The sequence below is a fragment of the Oratosquilla oratoria genome, chromosome 19, assembly GCF_046742065.1.
Source record: "Oratosquilla oratoria isolate Oo_2021 chromosome 19, ASM4674206v1, whole genome shotgun sequence".
Lineage (NCBI taxonomy): Eukaryota > Metazoa > Arthropoda > Malacostraca > Stomatopoda > Squillidae > Oratosquilla > Oratosquilla oratoria.
Window position 1 is genome coordinate 9290730 of NC_134795.1, and position 22868 is coordinate 9313597.

The 22868-nt window shown below is 40.7% G+C and overlaps 1 protein-coding gene across 2 annotated transcripts in view; it reads right to left on the minus strand.

Moving 5' to 3' along the window:
- LOC143035716 (proton-coupled zinc antiporter SLC30A2-like) overlaps window positions 1-15987 on the minus strand; it is a 78246-nt gene extending 62259 nt beyond the window's left edge. Inside the window, exon 1 of one of the 2 annotated variants that reach the window (XM_076202601.1) lies at window positions 15743-15987. In XM_076202601.1, coding sequence (XP_076058716.1) covers window positions 15743-15826 — 84 coding nt within the window. In that variant the 5' untranslated portion in view covers window positions 15827-15987. Of the gene's footprint in view, window positions 1-15700 lie in introns of both variants that reach the window. The other variant, XM_076202600.1, reaches the window with a different exon arrangement.
- Between the last annotated feature and the right edge of the window lie 6881 nt (window positions 15988-22868).

The following is a 22868-nucleotide window of genomic DNA, read 5'->3' on the forward strand; positions in this document are numbered from 1 at the left end:
GTGTGTGCGTGTGCGTGTGTGTGTGTGTGTGTGTGTGTGTGTGTGTGTGTGTGTGTGTGTGTGTGTGTGTGTGTGTGTGTGTGTGTGTGTGTGTGTGTGTGTGTGTGTGTGTGTGTGTGTGCGTGCGTGTGTGTGTGTGTGTGTGTGCGTGTGTGTGTGTGTGTGTGTGTGCGTGTGTGTGTGTGTGTGTGTGTGTGTGTGTGTGTGTGTGTGTGTGTGTGTGTGTGTGTGTGTGTAATTGTAATATACAGGAAAAGAGCAATACGTGTTGGGGCCTGTCTCCTATTCTCTAATTTTCTAACATACCTCGACTCAAATTCATGTACACTTCCAACTTAATCTATATCGTTGATTTCTAATTGTCATATTTAGATTTGAACTCATGTATTGTTTGAGCTTGGGCTATTTCACCTTCTAAGCTATTCCACATATGTGTGCATCTTTATGGAAAAATGTATTTCTTCACATATTTTCGACATGTGGTCTTTCTGAATTTATAACCCTCCCATATCTCTCTCTCTCTCTCTCTCTCTCTCTCTCTCTCTCTCTCTCTCTCTCTCTCTCTCTCTCTCTCTCTCTCTCTCTCTCTCTCTCTCTCTCTCTCTCTCTCTCTCTCTCTCTCTCTCTCTTCCCACTACCGCCGACTTTATTAAATCATTAAATGTGTGTATGGACATCTAAAAGTATCATTTCAACGAGCGCCAAATGAGCATCCAAACGTTACAGTTTATACAAATTCCTCGAACATCATCTACATTTGTGCCTGCCGGAGAGCAACGTGTATACCCAGGTCTTGTAGACTTTGCATAGGCTTGGCAAAGTTACTTTTCAGAAATTAGGTGATAGCATCCATAGTATATAGATGTATTAGTTATCTGTATCAGTTATAATACAGTTAGTTCTGTTTACGTAGATATTATACAATATTTAGTTTTCGTAACCGTGGTTATGCTACATAAAAATTTCGAACTTGCAAAGATAATATTTTCTATTCTGTTAAGAAGAATTTTCTGAACATCATATTCTAATATAAGATATATATTTCTTTCATCGCTTAGTTCACTTACCAATATTTATTTTGAACACGGTGAACAATTCAATTGGATGCATTTAATATAATTGTACCAATACAGTTTAATTTTACATTATAGTTACTGTAGGGGTAATATTCAATATGCATCTTCACACATTGAACAAGTTGGATTGTAATTCTGTATTACAAATGAATGACCTTAACAGAAGTCCAACCACCGTGGGCGTCAATTACCTCGTTAGTTACTACTTCCTTTGGCCCAGCTTTCAAGGCAAGAAGAACACCTGTCCGAGCCAGATCTAGCGAAGTGACTCAGCTGTAACAGTTATAAAATCAGGCGATGGTACATAATACACACACACACATGTAGTACAGAAAGAGAGGAGGCCACTATACTTACATAGCACTTTCTTACAAAAATAGGGACAAGAGAAGGACTAAAGGACCTAGGAGTCGTGCTGTGTGGGGTCAGATAGAAGATCCCTGTTGACGATGTTGGTGATCAAAAGTCCTGATATTATGTCCGGAGACCACTGTCCCTTTGAAATGTTCATATTGGGAATATATCTTATTAATTTGGATTCCACCATCTTCCTCCTGAACCCACAACCAGATTTATATATAAGATCAGCTTTGTCCCAGTAGAGACAGTGACTTACTTGCTGGAAAACTGCTGAACTCTCTTGCCCGTATCGGATCGAACGTTTGCGTTCGTTCAGCCTTGTCCCTAAGTCTCTCCCTGTCTGGCCAATGTATACTAAATTGCAATCCTTACATGGGACCGAATAAACACCTGGATTTTGTTCTCCTTTCAACCTTTGATGAACATTAAATACTTTTTCATTTATGGTGTTCGGGTAGTTGTGAACTAAATGTAACTTATCCTTGGTAAGAAATTTGGTCACGTGGTTAAATGAATCAGAGGAGGGGACAACAAGGGAACTTTTATGGATAAAATGTTTGGCAGTATTGGAGAGGGTGTTGAAAAAACTAGTTCTGGCTTGGCTGAGAGATTTATCCAGGAACCAAGAAGGGTAAGCTACTTTAGTAAGTTGGGACCTGATGGAATCTAACTTTTGATCTAAAAATTGGGGGCTACAAATCCTAAAAGCTCGGAGAAAAAGTCCCGAAGCTACACTTCTTTTGATGTTGTCTGGATGTCCACTGAAAAAATGAAGATAACTGCCTAAACGGGTATTTCTTCTATGAATCGTGAAAGTCTGTTCCCATTCCTCATAATTAAAGTATCTAAAAAAGGAATCTTACCCTCTTCCCCCCCCCCATTAAACCTTGAATTTGATAGTGGGAGCTAACTGGTTCAGTTAAAAGATTATCAAAGGGACCTCAATTTTCTTCCTAAAAAGTGAAAGTCAGTGAGAAGAGTGTAGAGTAAAGGGAGGCTTTTTAGAGAGATTTAAATGAGTGCTTAGAGAGTTTTGTGAGGAATGTCAATGTAGTGGTTTTGGGAAAGCTCAATGCTAGGTTAAAGGATAAACCAATAGACGGAGTGATTGGAAAGTATTGAGTACCAGACAAAAACATTAGTTGAGAGTTGTTGGGGAGATGTGTTTAGAGATGATGATAGCTAACATCGTGTTTAAGAAAAAGTTCAAACATAACCACACATGGGAAAAGGTGGTGGATTGAATGGTGGTTGATAAGGCATTAATGGACTATGCAGTGGTATCCAGGAAAAGAATAGGAAGAGTTCTGGATGTCCATGTTCTTAGGGAGGAGAGTGAGAGAATATCAGATCATTTTTTGGTGGAAGGTAAGTTGAGAGTGGAGGATAGCTGGAGAAAGAGGAACAGGGCAGAAGGTAGAGAGATACTTAGAGTAAGATGCTGAAATGAGAAGGAAAAGGAGTATAAGTACCAAGAGAAGCTGAGAGAATTATGGGAGGTGGTGAAGGATAGAGTAGAGGTAGGGTTGGAAGAGAAATTGGGGTGTTTCAAGAAGGGAGTAACAAGGTGTACAAAGATGGTATGTGGAACAAGGAGGATGGGAGGGAGTAGTAGGAAGGGTAGTAAGTGGTGGGATGATAAAGTGAAGAAGGTAGTGGAAGAGAAGATGCAAGCATTCAGGGACTGTTTGCAAAGGAGGACGAGAGAAACATATAAGAGGTACAAAGAAAAAAGAAAGAAGCGAAACATAAGAAAAAGGAGGCAAAAAGGAGAGCAGATATCAAATGGAAAGGAGTATGACTGATCTTTTTTATAATGAAAATACGCTTTGAAAGGAAGCTAAGAGAGGAAAAGGAGGTGAGTCAAGTAGAGTAGAAAAGGTAAAAGGTGCAGATGGACAGGTGTTAACGGAAGAGGAAGCGGTAAGGGGATGCTGGGCAGAGTACTTTAGAGAGCTGTCGAATGTAGAGAAGGATATAGAGAAACTGGTGGTAGCAGTGGAAGGCGCTAAAACTTAAGGTATATGTGAGAGGAAAATGGAGAGGGAACAAGAAATGATAAAGTGCAAGTAGCTCTGAAAACGTTGAGAACAGGTAAGGCGCCTGGGTTAGATGGGTGTCACGCAGTGTCTGAAGAAGGGTAGTACAGCAATAGTGGACTGGCTAGTTAGGTTGTTTAATGTGTGTTTAAAGAAGGGTAGAGTGCCAGAGGACTGGAGGAGTGCCTGTATAGTTCCATTTTACAAGGGAAAAGGGGACAAATGTGAGTGTAGTAGTTCCAGAGAGATCAGTTTGTTGAGTGTGGTTGGGAAGGCTCATGGGAGGGTTGTAACTGAGAGGATTAGGAGAGGAACTGAGGGAGTAATTGGTGAGGAACAGTGTGGGTTTAGGAAAGGGAGGGGTTGCGTGGATCTGACTTTTCTAGTCAAACAGATATGTGACGAAGTTTTAGAAGTTTTTTTTTTGGGGGGAATGGGGCCTTTATGGATCTGGAAAAGGCTTATGACAGGGTATATAGGAAGTCACTGTGGGAATTTTTACAGATATATTGGATCGGGGAAAAGCCGTTACGGGCAGTCAAAAGTTTTTACAAGTGTAGTAGAGCCTGTGTTAGAATTGGAAATGGAGAGAGCGAGTGATTTGAGGCAAAGGTTGGGCTGCAACAGGGATGTGTCATGTCGCCATTGCTGTTCAGTGTGTGCATTGATAAGGTGATGCGGGAGGTGAAAGCGAGGGCAATGGACAGGGGATTAGAATTCTTTAAAGAAAATTGGGAAAAGTGGGAGGTGAGCCAGTTGTTGTTTGCTGACGACACTGCGTTTATGACAGGGTCAGAGGGGAGATTAAGCAAGTTAGTGGCGGAGTGTGGGAGGGTATGCGATAGGAGAAAGGTGAGAGTAAATTTGGGTAAAAGTAAGGTGATGAAATGTACAAGGGGAGGGGATAGCAGCGAGTTAGGAGGAACTCTTAAAGGAGAGATGCTTAAGAAAAGGGATAGCTTTAGGTATTTGGGGTCGCATGTGGCGGGAAAAGGGAAAAATGGCGATGAAAATAAATTGTAGACTAAGAGAAGCAAGCAAATGCCTTGGGGGATTAATTAGTGTCGATAGAAATAAGCATCCGGGAATGGATGCAAAGAGAAGACTACATGGAGGGGTGATTGTGCCGACGGTACTGTGTAGGGCAGGAACTTTGGATTTAAAAGAGGCAGAGAGGGAAAGTTTAAATACGTTTGAGATTAAATGTCTGAGAAGTATGGTAGGGGTTTCAAGGTTGGACAGAGTGAGAAACGAGGAGGTGAGGAGGAGAGTGGGAGTGGAAAAGGAGATGACAGATAGGGATGATGAAAGATTATTGGGATGGTTTGGACCCACGGAAAGAAATTAGTGATGAAAGCTTAATAAAAGAGGTGTGGAAGGCAGAGGAGATGGGAATTATTTTGAGAGGACGACCGAGAATGAGATGGACGAATGGGGTGAAGGGGGCGTCGAGCAGGAGGGGAAAGTCTGTTGAGCAAAGAATGGAGAAGGCAGGAGATAGGGGTGAGTGGAAAATGGCTGTGTATAGATAATACTGTGATGCAAAGGTGGGAGGAAGTGGGGAAGGGGGTTTAGGAAGTGATTATGTGTGAATGATATTTTAACGTAGTTCGAGGGAATTCCTCCCCGTCTTTTCTTTTTCTGCATGAGGGGACGGAGAGGGGGAGGGGGGTTACCGATTAAGTGAAGCGGCCTTGCTGTGGATGTATTGAGTCTTGCTGCACTGTTTCTGTCCCAGGGCAATGGGCGGGATACAGAGATGACCCGACATCCATAAGGAACTAGGATGAGAGGGAGAAAAGGGTGGTGGATAGGGGGAACAAACCTTTGGTATATAGCTACATAGAAAACTGGTTTATTTCTCTCGGCTCTGAAACTGAATTAAGCTGTGCAACCAAGCATTCAGTAGGCACTACCTATATTTGCTTTATCTATAAACGTAACATTGCTAACGCTCTTGCTCTCATTTCATACATTTTGATGCGCAGAATAAAATAGTATCTGAGCCGGGAAGAGACGGCGGCAACAGCGCCTCCTCTTCCTCCTCCTCCTCCTCCTCCTCCTCCTCCTCTTCCTCCTCCTCCTCCTCCTCCTCCTCCTCCTCCTTCTTTTCCTTGATTTCGTCGCCGCGCGTGACTAAGCAGCAGCAGCCACCTTCTCTTGTCCCCATCATTCCTTATCCCGGAAGAGGAAGAAGAACCAGGAAAGGGTGCCATATGATAAGCTGGATTTTCCTCATCTTGGTGGCTCGCTGCGACCATCAAGACATCTCTATTGGGGTCAGGATTAGTTTATTACGTGGGACACTTACACTTTCTCAAGAAACCTTCAATAAGCTAATCCCGGCAATGATCCGTATCATTACCGTGGAGCTCAAGAGATGCGGCGTCGCGCCAACTCTACGTGTGGATGGATGCGGAATGAGTTTCCACGGAGAGATACCTTCACCAGGAATAAGTTAGTGCTACACTTTCTTCTGATAGAGTTTACCGAAGGAGATGTGACGAATCAGTAAAGTATCTTTCACTGGAAAGACCACAAGAAAAACAACCTACCATCCCCGACACCTCAACACAGCGAAGGGTACCTTACATCAAGTATTTTGTCGAAAACAACCGAACGTTTCTATCCTTGTGGACAGTATTACACCGAAGAGGTGAAATCAAAGAGGTGGTGAAAGAGCAATTTTAGGAAGGCAAGAGAACGGAGGGATAGAATTGAGTGGAGATTGGTCTGCAACCATAAAAGAATGTTACACAAATCCAGTACGTAGGGATGTTACTAAAGCCTCTCAAATATTGGTAAAACTACAACAACCTATCACCTGCACCACACATCATGCCCATGAAAAAGACATTAATACTCAGATCTCAAAACAGGGACTCCAAGACCGACCACCAAACTCCCTACTCTATTAAGATGCAGCAGATATCAACCCTATCATAAATTCCCTCCCAAGAGAAGCAAGATATACACTAGTAAGATCACGTTCAGGTCCTCACCCAAGTGCAAATTCACACGAAAGATATCGAATGCCGTATCCTACATTTTTCCACCATAGCCCTACTTACATAGACAGCAACACGATATTTCTTCCTTGAGTGATTTATGAACCAATCTTGTTACTTGGGAGCCGTGGGTCACCTACAAGAGAGATCTATGACAAAGGTTTGATTAACTAATCCTTCCCGCCGTGTACGTGTAAGTTGTGTATGTAAATACGTACCGGGAAATGTACAAGTATAAGTAGTGTCTAGCCTTTACCTAGACAACGAAGCTCTTGAATATAGGAGAGGCGGTTTTCATTCCTTCGCTTATTCATGCCAAAACGCTCTTGTCCAATTCCCTCCTTCCTGCCTGGCGCGCCAACAGTAGTCCATAAACTGGAAAACCGTAGAGCTAGGTCATGTGATCGCCTTCGTCCAGACAGGCCTTTAGCTAATCATTCGCTCATCCACAGTGCCCTAGATCATAAATCGGTTTTCAAGTAACAATTTAAGAAAAACATGACGGAGCACCTAATGATTTCAATCCAAGTTTTCCTACTTTTAAACATATTTTAGAAACTGTTGAGCGAGTTATATACCGTAGTAGGTTGATGACTCCATCTTAATACCATGACAAGGCCACCCAAATCCGTTCAAACCTCCCATCCACTCGTTCCTTTTGTCATGAACTATACACAGCAAATATTTTTGGACAATGCCGCAACAGAGATACATAGATCGTTGAAGGTGACCTCTGTTGATCCTACAAGGTTCCTCTAGGCATGTATTCCAACGAGAGTAGTAGAAATTCAATCCCTTAATGCATTTTTTATGGGATGAGGAGGTAGCAAACAGCAAAAGTGTTCCATGTATGTTCAGACTGACATCGAAGAATCCATAACCTTATTATGGAAATAGCACCTACGAACCAATAAGATGGTTGAAACACATCAACAGAATACCTGATAATTACATCTCATGAAAAAACTAGTAACCCTCTGACGAATTGATATTTGCTTGACTCATGACGTAAAATGTGGACCTCAAAATTGAACCCGACGACAACGACGACGACGACGACGACAAGGACGAGGACGGCGACGACGACAAAAGGCCTGACTGACGTGACGTGAGTGAACCACACCTAAAAGCCACCGGCACCGCCACCGCACCCTGAACTAACCTCCTCCTCCTCCTCCTCCTCCTCCTCTTTCTCTTCCTCCTCCTCCTCTTTCTCTTCCTCCTCCTCCTCTTCCTCCTCCTTCTCCTTCTCTCTCTTCTTCCTACTTCTCCTCCACTTCCCCCTCACTTTCCTCCTGTGAAAGAACACGTGCGCGCGCGCGCGCGTGTGTGTGTGTGTGTGTGTGTGTGTGTGTGTGTGTGTGTGTGTGTGTGTGTGTGTGTGTGTGTGTGTGTGTGTGTGTGTGTGTGTGTGTGTCTATTCACCCTATCTCTTCCTCTCTTCCTCTCTCTCTCTCTCTCTCTGCACATCTATCTATTTATGTACCACCGATCTTTTACTTTCTATTTGCCCCCATCTCACACACATTCTCTCTCTCTCTCTCTCTCTCTCTCTCTCTCTCTCTCTCTCTCTCTCTCTCTCTCTCTCTCTCTCTCTCTCTCTCTCTCTCTTTCTGTGTGTGTGTGTGTGTGTGTGTGTGTGTGTGTGTGTGTGTGTATGTGTGTGTGCGTGTGTGCGTGTGTGTGTGTGTGTGTGTGTGTGTGTGTGTGTGTGTGTGTGTGTGTGTGTGTGTGTGTATGTGTGTGTGCGTGTGTGTGTGTGTGTGTGTGTGTGTGTGTGTGTGTGTGTGTGTGTGTGTGTGTATGTGTGTGTGCGTGTGTGCGTGTGTGTGTGTGTGTGTGTGTGTGTGTGTGTGTGTGTGTGTGTGTGTGTGTGTGTGTGTGTGTGTGTGTGTGTGTGTGTGTGTGTGTGTGTGTGTGTGTGTGTGTGTGTGTGTGTGTGTGTGTTTCTTTATGTTTTACTGTGCAAAGGTTCCGTCACCACATAATTATGTTGCCGGAGAGAACCCAGAGAAGACGCTCCCTGCAGTGACGAAAGCCATATGAGGCTTCATTATACCGTAGATTTTTATTTCATAAGTTTTATGTTCTGAATTTTCAGCACCAGGTTAAGTGCTTGGTGGAAGATCTTTATATTTCTTCCACCCAACAGGTACCACAGATCTGGACGAGAAACATCCCAAGATCAGAGTAATTCACAGGGCCACCGACCCCATGGTCTCTTTAGCGTCGACCTGCAGGGTTTACGGATAGAGAACCTCTTTGACAAAGGAAATAAAACTGGCGCGCGTGACGCAAACCACCATCCGTAACAATAGCGCCCCATTGTTGGGACACACTGAGTACCTGGTAACTTCATTTACCTCTACGTGATTAATCCCTAGTGAGAACCTCGTGACAATGTTGACGGTAGGTGGTGTCCTGGTTGCTGCAGCAACTGTAGAATTAGAACAGTGATCCCAAAACTTTTGTAAGATGCGGGCCACTTCCATTGTAGTAAATACAAACGTGGGTGAAAAAATTACATGTAAATATAGAATAGATATAACAATAAGTAATTACAATAGATATAGTGACTTGCTAGATTGTAATAATGAATATAGTTATAGAATAAATAAGATATAAGTTTAATAAAACAAGGATTTATAAATAAATAACACTCTCCCTCTGGATAATGGCGCAAGCTATACAGTAGTCTGGGGAACATTAAACTAGAGTGATGTAGTTTTAACGCTGCTTATCAGTGTGAACTCCAGACTGACTATATCTCATCATTGTTGTTTGCATTATACAGTAGGTGGTTATTAGAGTGGGAGCATTTTGTTTTTTGTTTGCATGTCAAATCCTTCAGATTCCATCGATTTATCTATAGCGGGTAATGCAGTGTCTTGAGCTCCTCTTGAGAATGTTTTTTATATTACTCCACAAATTAGCAAAATAAGTATTCCTTTCGCCTTATGGCAGTCCAAACATAACCAGAAGGCACTGATGCACAGAATTGCATTTCATTGGTCAACTGCGTCCAGCCACAGGTCATTTAGCAAACCATAACATTTTAGGTTTTTACTTTCATATGAATGGCATTGAAAAAAGAAGGATAAAAAAATCTAAGCTTTTTATTTGCCCTCAACATATCAGTATTTGTGACCAAGCCTAACCAAACTCCAACCTAACCTGATTAAACTATTTACCTAACTTACCTCAACTAATCTAGCATGACGTAACCTTATCTAACCCAGTCCGATTCAGCCAATAATCACCAAAAATAAATTTCTTATGGAGAGTACCTCAGTCTGTTTTGTACTATTGGAAGCAAAGGGCAACCAGTGGCTTATCGTGAGGCTGCGTTGACGCGGTGACCAACCGTTTCCTTACATTCACGTCGAAGTAAAACGCCTTTTGCTCGACATCACCAAACAACGAGCTATTGAATGTGTTTCATTCACTGATGCAGTTTGTATTCTACTCAGTATCCCCTTTAACTATGTGAACCATTTGGGTGATATCTAATACGGTCTTGTCATGGATGTCACTGAGTACTGTGCCAGGGATTAATCAAGACTTCCTCTTTCGACAGCGTTGTCATTTGTATTGACGAATTCTTCTATTTCATCACAATTCCTAAACCAGTAAAACTATTAAACCGCATCATATACTGCTGCTTATGAGGAATGATTAAAATAAATATGGTTATAAACCTTTGTGGTCACCAAAAGTTTACAAATTTTCGTTATCGACATACTAACATATAAAAGTTTATATTGTACAGTGTATCGCATGCCACAGTCTTTTCGAAATCTTGTAAGAGATTCTATAATCTGATCAAAACAATATAAATGATATCAAGTAATCTATTATTATGTAATAATTATGCAACAGGAACAAAAAGACTATAAGATCTGCTCAAAATAAGATCAATAACATTAAGTAATCTATGATTATGTGATAATTATGAAACAAGAAGAGTCTTAGCGGTCTCCCTGATAATTCTCGTTTGTACCCTTTGTGAACAGAGGAAGATTTTGTCCAATGAATAATCAGATTAGGAAATAAATGGGGACGATTACTTTACAATGTTCATGGTTGGATATTCCTACTGAGGGCAGTCGTTTTGTTCTTTATTTTTCCTATACATTGGTCAACTTTGCAGCATTATTTTTTCTAGTCCGTTTAACTCCGTCAAAACACAGCTTTATTTGTATGAACACCGTTTGTATATCGTTTTCTGTAAACAATAAAGATATCCAATCATTAAGAATTATTCTATCATAAGTTCTTGTGACAGTGAATGTTTGCCATGTCTTGACGTGACTTATGGTTGGAGTCATACATGCACACATCAAGTCTTAGAAATTAGCAGGCAATGATAAGTTTAAAAATGTGTAAAGATAACTTCCAACATTTTTGGCAGAGAAGACACCATTTGAGGATGAAACTTTCATTGAAGGTTTCATGTTTTGTGCGCATTTTTTTCCAAGTACAGAGACGAGGAATACAAACTCTAAGTATAGAAAAGCCTCAGAAGAGGCGAGGTCATATGGGACGGGAAAGGGACCATGAAGGAACGAGGAAGGGGCGGAGGATGGGCCGCAGAAGGTCACGTGGCCGAGACAACTCACGGATGGCCTTTTATTTTTTATTTTTTTATTTTTTTCTTAGTCATGGAAAATAAATGAATTACTACATCCAGACACTTCCTTCTTATTTTCTTGGTTTCAAATATCAATAAAGCCATATTTCAATCCATTAGATGGTTTTTGTTATTTCGGTGTGTTACATATGCGTTAGTGGCGTTTTTTATTTAGAACGTCATTGCAATATTAACGAATGCGTGATTTTAGGTCATATGACATTTCACCGATGTAAAACTTGTGGGGTGACGATTTTTGTGAAGGAAGACATGACGGTAGAACAAGTTAATTTGAGGCAGGAACAAATCATCTGAAAACTAGAACCAGAGACCCAGGCAGAGGGAACATAAAGGTAGCATACGTCTCCCCATGGCTAGAGCTATGAATAAAGCTGATTGTCAGGAAGTTCTGACAGACACATCTTTCCTCCAAAGAACATTAGTGAACAAAATCATAGTATATATCTTCGTGAGACATAGGAGATTTTAATTGCAAAGAGATACAATGGGAGGAATGGGAACCGTGTGGTGTTACAACTGAGAACATGATGGTCCAATGGGTGAAAGACACAACTTAGGTAAGAGATGATATTCTAACGAAATTGCGTTTGCTACCTACCAAGAAACATAATGTTATTGGCTGTTGAGGTAATGAGTGCATAGTAACATACAGCTAATAATCAAGAGGTTGTTTGGAACGCCCCTATAGATCAGAGGCAACCACCGTTTGCTTATGCTCGAGTTTAAAACCTTTACTTTAGGTTGTTTACAGAAATTAGTGCAGTATGAATATAGAATCTAAACTGATTTCAGAGTACTTGACTTCAAAGAAATGTATATCCCCAGTCCGCTTGATAGGCCTGTTGTATACTTACTAAGCCACACCACGTGAGGCTGCGGTGAATGATATGGCCTTGATTTCTAACAGTTCCTCTTTTTTTATAATTATTCACCACAAAGCAATCTATAGTACTAATCTTCAATAATAGTTTAGCTTTACAATGTCCCGCCTAATTATTTTCTTTCTAATCTATAACCCCTTCTTCGGTATCATGGTACACTTCACTAATTGCATAAGATGTCAAGAAAACGGACATGCCATGTCGAGAAGGAACGGATGTTGGGTTTTCAGCGTGTACTGTATTTTTTTCCTTCTTTTTCTTTTAATTAACATATATATTTCTTAAGAATATTTCTCCCTATGACACAAACCGTAAACAAAATACCAAAACTATCTACGTATATGTAGACGATTATCGTTGATAAATAAATGGCGTAAATATATACTTGCAGTCACTGAGAACAAAAAAGTCGTTCATTTCTGCGCATCCACCCCATTCCCCATCCCACATACGGTGGACTTGAGTCGAGCCGCCATTTTTCTTTTCTATTGTGCGCCCCATTTCTACGAAAATCAGGGGGCTAAAATCGCCTTCTGTATAGTCACTCATCAGTACTAACGAACCAAATTTAACTACTTAGGAATTTTAATCATGATCACAAGCATTGCGATATTAATCACATAATTATAACTACACCATAGATAACCCTCTTTCTGTACTTTATTGAAGCAGTTTTGATAAATAATGAAAAACATATTCAAGGTATGAAAGCAGTATTTTTCTTTCTGCTTCCCGAAAAAATAATCTAGAAAAAATAAGTATTCATGACATCACATTAGTTCTTATAAATACGTGTTTACCATTGAGATAAATTTGACGCACGGCGTGACTAGTCTGAAGTCGTAGGCATAAATTTAAGACTTAGAAGATTTATGGAAGAGGCCCTTTCAAGATTGTGACCAGTTCTGGACTCATGTTATGCGCGATTGACGCGCTGGGTTGGTCCAATAGTTTCTAAATTAGCTTTATAATCATATTTAAGCTTTTCATTTTTTCCAAAAAACTATCCAACTTCTTTTCAAAATGTATCACTGTCTCTGCACTGATACTTCAGACTATTCCAAGGATTGAATACTCTGTTGCTGAAAGTATTTAGCCTTTTCCCTGGCGTTGACCTCCATCTGTGCAACTTCTTACTGTTTCCTCTTGTTTCCATGCCCTCATGCCTAGCGAACAGCTATTTACATACGTTTTATTGTATTTTATAAATCTCTATTATTTCCAAGCAAATTCTTCTGTACGCTAAAGACGGTAACCCAATTTTCTCAATTTTCTTCGAATGACATGTCCTTTAATGTTGGGATCATCTTGATGGCTCGTCTTTGTACGTTTTCAACCATAGGTATTTTCAACCATATGTCATTCCTCTTATACGGACACAAAATCTGGTTAGCGTACTCCAAGTGAGGCTTCACCATATCAGCATATAATGCCTTGAACTTCATTTTATCCAATGTTAGTAATGTCTTCCTAATAATTCCCATTATCCCTTTTGCCTTGTTATTTTTTTCAGCCAGGTGTACCTCAAGATTTAACTATCACTTATCACCCTCTAAATCCTTTCCAGATTCCATCTCCTTTAATTCTCCTTTCATCTTAGTCTTAAACTTATATTCACTAACTGCCCCAGAATGGAACCTAAACAACCGTTTATTTAGGCCTCTCCATTCTTTCTAAATACTGTAATTTTTTCACAATCTCCCTGAAACTTTAACTCCCTAAAAACCTTTGTCATCCGTATACAAAAATAGGTTGTTATTTTGTGTTACTTCAACCAAATCATTCGCATTCATCACGAATAGCAGGGGATCCAATGCTGATCCTTGAGGTACTCTCCTTTATTTATGATTTTTCACAGATTACCATCACACACTTTTTCCTTCCATGTAAAAATCACTGTATTCAATATAGTAGTTTTCCATTAATGCTGTAACCTGTAAGCTTCACAAACAGGGAATTGTATCAAATACCTTCCTCAAGTCATAACATGCCACATTCATCGCCCATCCTATCACTTGTCTCGGTCCACTTATTCAAACCGTTAATCTTTGGTAATACTTTCGACCTCCATAGTAAGAAGCTATATTGCCTTTTACTGAATAAATTGTCATCTGTTATAAGTTTCATTATATTTGTCTCTTACAATCTATTAATTACCTTGCTCGAACACTGACAGGTATGTAATCATCAGGATTACTTAAGTTTGCGATTTTCAACCCTGTAGGAGCTTGTCTTCTCCAAGAGCTGTTGAAAGTTATTCACATCAGTTCACCAGTACCTGAATGACTGAGGGTTGATCAGCCCACGGCTTATTCAATTTCCGCAATGCTTTCAATATATTATCCTTAGATATATTGTATACAAAGTTGACAGAGTTGGAGCCCTTTTAACTTTTACTTTTGGCAAACACGAAAAAAAATCTCCTCCCTTGTAAAAAAAAAAAAAAAAAAAAGAAAAGCCTTTGGTATTTGTATGTATGTATGTATGTTTGCAACCGCACAGTACAACAACTTCCTGGCATTTTTATTGTAATGTCACCTAGTTCCTATTTCTGCGGCACCTGAATTTCAACAGAGATGTAGATTTATATGATTACTTAAGCGGTACGCTAACACACAAATAACGACATCTGATAGGAACTAATGTAATTAACAAAAATTGTCTTTGATAGGATAAACATGTATGTTCATGGTAATAATTTTGTTATGTTGCACCTGATTCAACGGAACGACAAAACAATCCCTCAACCTATATCTTGTAATAAATCTATCTATACATGTCTGGTATACGATGAGTTCTGTGTTGCAGTTCCTTTTCTACATTTTCTCCACGTACCGGTTTGACGATTTCTGGAACTCCACCAACCGGATTTGACAACCATTAGACACATCGTATCCTTATCGGCGTACAAGGTAATATATAAATATGTATCGATATATCAGTCTAATCTAAAACGTATTTTATCCACGTCGTCGTGCTTCTTCAGAAGCTGAATAATGGTTACTTATTGCTACCCTCCAATTTCTCCTTTATCACCTCTACTCGACCTCTGTGCGATATAACCGTCAAAGATAAAAGCGCTGACTAGCTAATGAGCGACTAAATACAGTAGATTAAATGGCAGATTCTTGTAATACAAAAATGAAATAGAGGAATGAGTTGTAGCGGATGAGTGCGACAATAACAATAACGAAGCGCAATTTTTTGATTAAGAAGGAAGGATTCGAGGTAGGATCGTGACACCCTGAGGTAGTGCCTTGAAAGTAGAGACCCACAGGAAGCCTTTTCAACGAGTATTTATGAGAAACACTACTCAAACACCATCATATATGGTCGAGAAACGACACCCAGTAATGAGGGAAGCCTCATCATTTACGAACAATGAGTTCCAGAAGCAGCAACGGATCCCAAACACGCCACACACTGTCACTCACTCAAAATTACTTGCTTGGCAGGCAGCAGTAGGCAAGCAGGCATTCACTGCATCAGCATAAGCACCATAAATCCTTTTCCCGCGGAAGATTTTGCTGGATAAAACCGCATGTTAGCAGCCATAATAAAACGTATAAGTTGCTTTCTGCGGTGAGAGGTTGAAGTTGGTTAGCAGCACTCAGGCATACGTTGAAAATATCACAGCGCCAACAGAAGCAGAAGCACTGCCACATACAGCAAGCATCTACGCTACCGTATAGGAGGAGACACAGGAGGTTTGTGCAGCGGGACCCACCAGATGCACCGCCTGCCCGAGGAGCGGACCCTGGACCGAGCCGTACTTCTTCTTGGGGTCCTTCAGCTTCCGCTTCTCGCTCATTGCAGCGCTCTGAATTTAACCTCGCCTGATTCCCCTCCGACTAACTAGTCAAACCCGGGTTTCGCTTCCTCGTTTGCGCGCCGTGGAGCGTGGTGGACGAAGATGACGCAGGCGCTGGACGACACCTTCGAGTCACGGCGAAGAGCTCAAGACTGAGATCGCTGCCGCCTCTCCTCGAAGTGACCGCGATTCACCAGTTGCCAGTTAGCGTATCCAAAGATTTCAGTCTTCCTTGTAACGGCTTAAGTGTAGCTACAAAAAAAAAAGTCGAAGTGAATAGAGACATCCCATGTGCTTGGTGCCTGAGTACCTGCCTTTGTCTACGTAACACTGCAGGCACCATCCAGCGATTGAGCACAACCTACTGACCACACATCCCTTCCCTTTCATTTCGTTCCTTTCCGTCACTTCCTTTCTCTCCCCCTCCATTCCTTCCCATTTCCTTTCTTCTTCTTTTCCTCTCCATTTTTTCACCTACTTTCCTTTCCCCTCAATACCAGCCTCACTTGGCATAACCTCAACTCCCTATAGTGAACTTTTGTCTTCAGAACTCCATTGTTGTCCCGATCTATTCACTACCACATTCAAAAAGAGCCACACAACATATTATTACCTTTTTTATCACATAGAATGAGTATGATGGAAAGAGTAAGTGCATATTTAACTAAAGCAGAAATTCTTCAATGGGCAAGCTGTTACATAAGAACATAAGAACATAAGAAATAAAGGAGACTGCAAAAGACCATAAGGCCTACACTAGGCAGCTCCGTATACATCATCACCTGTCATCCCCATCCATAAAGTTGTCTAATCGTTTTTTAAAACAACGGATAGTTTCAGCGCTTACTACATGGTTACTAAGTTTATTCCATTCATCGACCACCCTATTTGTAAACCAATAATTGCCTATTTCCTTCTTAAATCTAAATTTGTCCAGTTTATACCCATTACTGCGAGTCCTGCCCTGTTGTTTTATTATGATGACCTTGTTTGCTTCACCCTTGTTATAGCCTTTGATCCACTTGAACACTTCTATTAGATCACCCCGCACTCTGCGTCTTTCCAGAGAGTGTAAGTTTAGGTGCCTAAGCCTCTCTTCGTAAGGCAAATTTCCGAGTCCTTGTATCATTTTGGTCATTCTTCTCTGTACTGATTCTAGTGAATTTATGTCCATTCTGTAGGACGGAGACCAAAACTGTACCGCATAGTTAAGGATGGGTCTAACTATCGCTAGATAGAGTTTAATAATTACCTCTGCACTTCTATTCGTTACCGTCCTAGCAATGAAGCCTAATGCTCTGTTTGCTATATTTCTGGCGCTAATGCACTGCTTCCTGGTTTTAAGGTCCGGACTCACCAGAACTCCCAAGTCCCTCTCGCACTCAGATTTTTCTAAAAACGTGTTATCTAAGTTGTATCTATTTTCGGGGTTGTGTAGCCCTACGTTTAACACGCTACACTTAGAGATATTGAAGTTCATTTGCCATTTCACCGACCATGTTAACAGTTTATTAAGATCATCCTGCAGAATCTGGGCGTCTTCTCCTGACCTAATTAGGCGTCCTATTTTAGTGTCGTCCGCAAACTTATTAACATCACTATTTAACCCATCGTCTAAGTCGTTTATATACATAATGAACAACAAGGGACCCAAAACCGAGCCCTGGGGGACCCCGCTAGTAACATTGCCCCACCTAGATTTTATTCCATTTATGGTGACCCGCTGTTTTCTGTTACTAATCCAAGCTCTAATCCATTCTAACACTTTTCCTCCTATGCCATGGGATTTTATTTTATTTAGTAGTCTCTGGTGTGGCACTTTGTCGAACGCTTTGCTAAAGTCAAGGTAAATAACATCGTAATTTTCATTGTTGTCTGACGCCTTATATACCTTAGTGTAAAAGGATAGAAGATTAGTCACGCATGACTTACCTTTGGAGAAACCATGCTGTGAATCACGAATTAAATTATGCCCTTCAATGTGTTCTCTGAGTCTATTTACTATTATTGATTCAAGCATTTTTCCTATAACCGATGTCAAACTGATTGGCCTGTAGTTGCATAAGGTCGATCTATCTCCCTTCTTAAAAACAGGAACAACGTTTGCCTGCCTCCAAGCAGTTGGAACAGAACCAGTGTCTACCGATTTATTGAATATTTCAGTTAACTGGTCGCAGATTTCAAATTTACACTCTTTAAGCATTCTTGGAAAAATTTCGTCCGGACCCGGAGATTTTGTAGCTTTAAGTCTGTCAATCTGCTTGATAACTTCTTCTTTACTGTTAGGGCAAAAGCATGAAATATTTAGATACCGAAGCCGAATTACATGTTACTCTTTATAGATTTCAACAAATATTTTTCTAAATATTCCATATGAATATCTGCCAGCAAAGGAGAGATTAGTCGTAGCAATACCAAATTTCTTTGTGTGAAGAATGGTTGCAATGAAGAAATGGGGTAGTACATAAAAAGTAAAGAACAAGGAAGGTGGAAAAAATGGAGACCCAGAGAAGAGCGATGCAAGGTGGAGTGGGCGGTGTCTGACAAATAATTTTGAAAATAATCAAAATATGTTCTGGAAATAACTGAAAAGAGTGAGTAGGGAAAGCAGAGTAATAACGAGAAGGCAAAGGAGCTGTAACCTGCCATTAATAGGCAAGTAAATGACTTCGCCCTCCTCCCTAGCATGAAACCTATTCGGAGGAACCAGATAGACACCCCAGGAAATCGGAGTCTTCTCCACAGAGGCCTCCCATTCCCCGCCAAAGGGAGGAACGTACCGTTATACGTCGTTCTGAAAGACTGAGAGGCAGATTGGCGCCGAATCCGGGACTGATCTCTCCGAGTACCATTTCCGCTAACCCCGTATCTCTCTCCGTGTTCCGTGGTCAACGAGGGACCTCCCCCAGTTACAACACGGCTGAGAATGCAGAAAGATCTACGAAACGTCTTGATATTTAATTTGTTCTGATTATATTTTGTTTTTGTGTGCTGTATCTTTATTAATATATTGTATTTTGTTTGTTGTGTGCTGTATTTTTTTTGTTCATTATACCTTTTGTGTTTCCTATAAGTTTTGGAAATTTGATTTTCTCTTCCTACCAGAGATCTACTTTGGCAAGCTTGAGAGCTCACGGAAAAAGTTAATTAAGAATTCTTTTGCTGTCGTTTTTAACAGAATATATATATATATATATATATATATATATATATATGTATATATATGTATATATATATTATATATATACATATTTACATATATATATATATACAGATATATATATATATATACATATATATATATATGTATGTATATATATATATACGGAAGAATTGGTCTTGAAAGGAGAAAATATTTGTGTGTTTCTTCAAATGTTTTCTCCTTTCAAGACCAATTCTTCCGTCAAAAATTCGGTTGCAGTATGGGTTCCAATTTGTCTCCTGTTTTGGCCAATTTGTACATGGAGTATTTTGAGTGTACCCTTTTGCCCAGCATCAAACCGCCCGAAATGATTTGGCTCAGGTACGTAGACGATATCTTTTCGGCGTGGGATGACAGTTGGGGCCCATTTGAAGTGTTCCATGATAAATTGAACCAATTGACCCCGAATCTTAAATTTAAAGTTGAATGGGAAGAAGGATACCAAATCCCTTTCTTGGATATTTTGTTAAGAAGAACTGATGATAATTTATTCTTTGCAGTGTACCGTAAGCCCACCCATTCAGGCAGTTATCTCCACTTTTTTGGCAATCATCCTGATAATGTTAAGAAAAGTGTTGCCTCTGGCCTTTTCTTGAGGGCTTTCAGGATTTGCAGTCCTCAACTTCTGGACCATGAGATTGAGGTGATCAAATGTCAACTTGAGAAGTTGGCTTATCCACCTTGGTTTCTGGATCAAGCCCTCAGTAAGGTTAGGCCAACCATTTTAAAACTTCCGTCCCCTCAAGTTTTCACCGCTCCTTTAAGGACATTTTCAAAATTCCATTTAATAATACCATCAGTTCTTCTACTAAATTATTTCCTCATGAACGTCTCACTATTGCCTATCACTATCCTAACACCGTGCGTAAGCAAATTGTGAACGTTCAACTAAAACCGAAGGAAGTTGAGTCACCTGGTGTTTTTTGTTTGCCCTGCAAAGATTGTGATTTGGTGTACTTGGGTCAAACCGGGAGAGATCTGAACACTAGATTGGCAGAACATAAAAGGTCAATTAGGTATGGGCAAGAAAATTCGGCTGTATTTCTTCATGTCAAAAATAAGAATCATTCTTTCGACTGGGGTAAGGCCAGATTAGTGTTCAAGTCCCACTGCGGTTTCAGGAGGAAAATAGTCGAATCAGCATTAATTGAGGAATGCCCTAATATTAATATTTCTAAAGGGCAGTGGACACCTGACATAATATCACGCGTAGCAGTGGGCAAGTTGGTGCGGACGCTACATCCTCCCCTCTCCTCACCTCCTCCCTCCTCCGCCACCCCAGTTTGCCCCGCGCCTGAGTGAGGTCAACTGTCCACATCTCTTCTTACTGTAGTTTATAAGTCCCCTCTGTTCTCTATCTTATGTACTTTCCTGAAGAGGGCTACAGTTGATAGCCGAAATATAGGATTTTTCTTTATTCGAAGTTTATTCTTTCTCCGACTGTGGGTTCCTGTGTGTAATTTACAAATGTGCTACTACATTTCTGTTTAGATACATATATATATATATATATATATATATATATATATATAAATATATATATATACATATATATATACAAATACAAAAATATATATATATATATATATATATATCCCCACCGCCATATTTTTTGTCGTGTCCTTCTCTATCCCTTCCCCCTTTCTCTCCCCCGCCATATATCTCGCTCTCTTCTTTTTCCAACGCCATCTTTCTTTCCCTTTTCCACCGTCTTTTCTTTCTCTCTCTTTCTTTCCCACTCTATCTCTCTCAAATTCGCCCCTCGCCATATCTCTCTTCCTCTATCCCTCCTCCCATGCCATCTCTCTTTCTCTCACTCGCTCTTTCATTCACTCTGTTTCCTTTTCTGTCTTTCTCTTTACATCCACCAGATCTCCCTCTCCTTTCATCCCCAACCATATAAATCTCTATCCCTCCCTCCTGCCATCTCTCTCTCTCTCTCTCTGGTCCATCATCTCTTTTCTCTCTTCTTCTCCCTCTCCCCCCTTCACACCTCTCTCCTTCCTCCCCATATCTCTCCCTCTCTCTTTCTTCCTTCGTCTTTCTATCCCTCACCCTCGCCATATTTCTTTCTTTCTCCATCTCCCTCTCTCTCTCTTTCTCAGTCCTGTCTCTATCTCTATCTCTCCCCCTGCCATATCTCTCTTTCTCCCTCCCCACTCTGTGTCTTTCTATCCCTCCCTCATCATATTTCTCTCTATCACCCCTCTCTCTCCCCCTGTCATATGTGTCACTCTCTTTATCCCTCCCCAACTATATTTCTGTCTTAATCTCTCTCTCTCTCTCTTTGTCTCTGTCCCTCCACCGCTATATTTCTCCCTCTTTCTCTATCTTCCTCCTCTCTCTTCCCCCCACCCAACATCTCTCTATCTCTCTCTTTCTTTCTCTCGCACTCTCTCCTGCTACATTTTTCTTTCTTACTCTTTCTCCCACCCACTATATATCTCTATCTACCCCTGCCATACTTCACTCTCTCTCTCTCTCTCTCTCCCACTTTCTCATTCATTAACTGTGTGTGGACATCTAAAATTATTATTTCAATGAGTGCCAAATGAGCCACCAACGTTACAATTAATAAATAAAAATGCCTCAAACGTCATCTATACTTGTCCTGCCGGAGAGCAATATGTACCCGGTCTAGTAGACGTTGTTTGGGCTTGGCGAGGTTACTTTTCAGAAATGAGGTAATAGCATCCATGTATAGTTTAGAAAACATAGATGTTATACAAATTTTAGTTTGCTTAACTGTATTTCCTATGTGACATAAAAAAAGTCGAACAGGCAAAGGTAATCTTCTTTATTCTGTACTTAGAATAATTTTCTGAATATAAGAAGGAGGAGTGGGAGGGAGTAAAGGATGGAGCAGAGATGGGTGTGGAGGAGGAATGGGGATGGTTCAAGGAGGGAGTCTTAAAGTGTGCAAGGATGGTGTGTGGAACAAGAAGGACAGGGGGAAATAGAAGAAAGGGTAGTGAATGGTGGGATGAGGAAACAAAGAAGGTTGTAGAAGAGAAGAAGCGAGCATTCACAGATTGGTTACAAAAGAGGACAGGGGAGTCATATGAGACGTACAAAGAAAAGAAAAGAGAAGTAAAGCAAAAGGTAAAGGAGGCAAAGAGGAGAGCAGATGTGAAATGGGGTAGGAGTATGACAGAAAATTTTGAAAGTAATAAAAAGATGTTTTGGAAAGAAATTAAGAGAGGAAGAGGAGGCGAATCAAGTAGGGAAGAAAAGGTAAAAGGTACAGATGGAGAGTTGATAATGGAAGAGATGGCAGTGAGGGGAAGATGGGCAGAATATTTTAGGGAGTTGCTAAATGTGAAGGAGGATAGGGAAGGAAAGATAGCTGCAGTGGGAAATACGAAGAAAATGAGAGTGATGAGTGAGGAGAACGGAGGAGAAATAAGGAAGGATGAGGTGAAGGCAGTTGTAAAGATGATGAAAGCAGGTAAGGCACCTGGTCTGGATGGATGTCATGCAGAATGTCTGAAAAAGGGAGGTTCAGTGATGGTGGACTGGTTGGTGAGATTATTTAATGTTTGCTGGAGAGAGGGTAAAGTACCGGAGGACTGGAGTAGTGCCTGTATAGTTCCTCTTTACAAGGGAAAAGGGGACAAGTGTGAATGTAGTAATTTCAGAGGGATTAGCCTGTTGAGTGTAGTAGGGAAGGCTTATGGGAGAATCTTAATTGAGAGGATTAGGAGAGGAACAGAAGGAGTAATTGGTGAGGAACAGTGTGGATTTAGGACGGGTAGAGGTTGTGTAGATCAGATCTTTGTGGTAAGACAGATATGTGAGAAAGCTATAGGAAAGGGGAAGGATGTTTTTTGGGCTTTTATG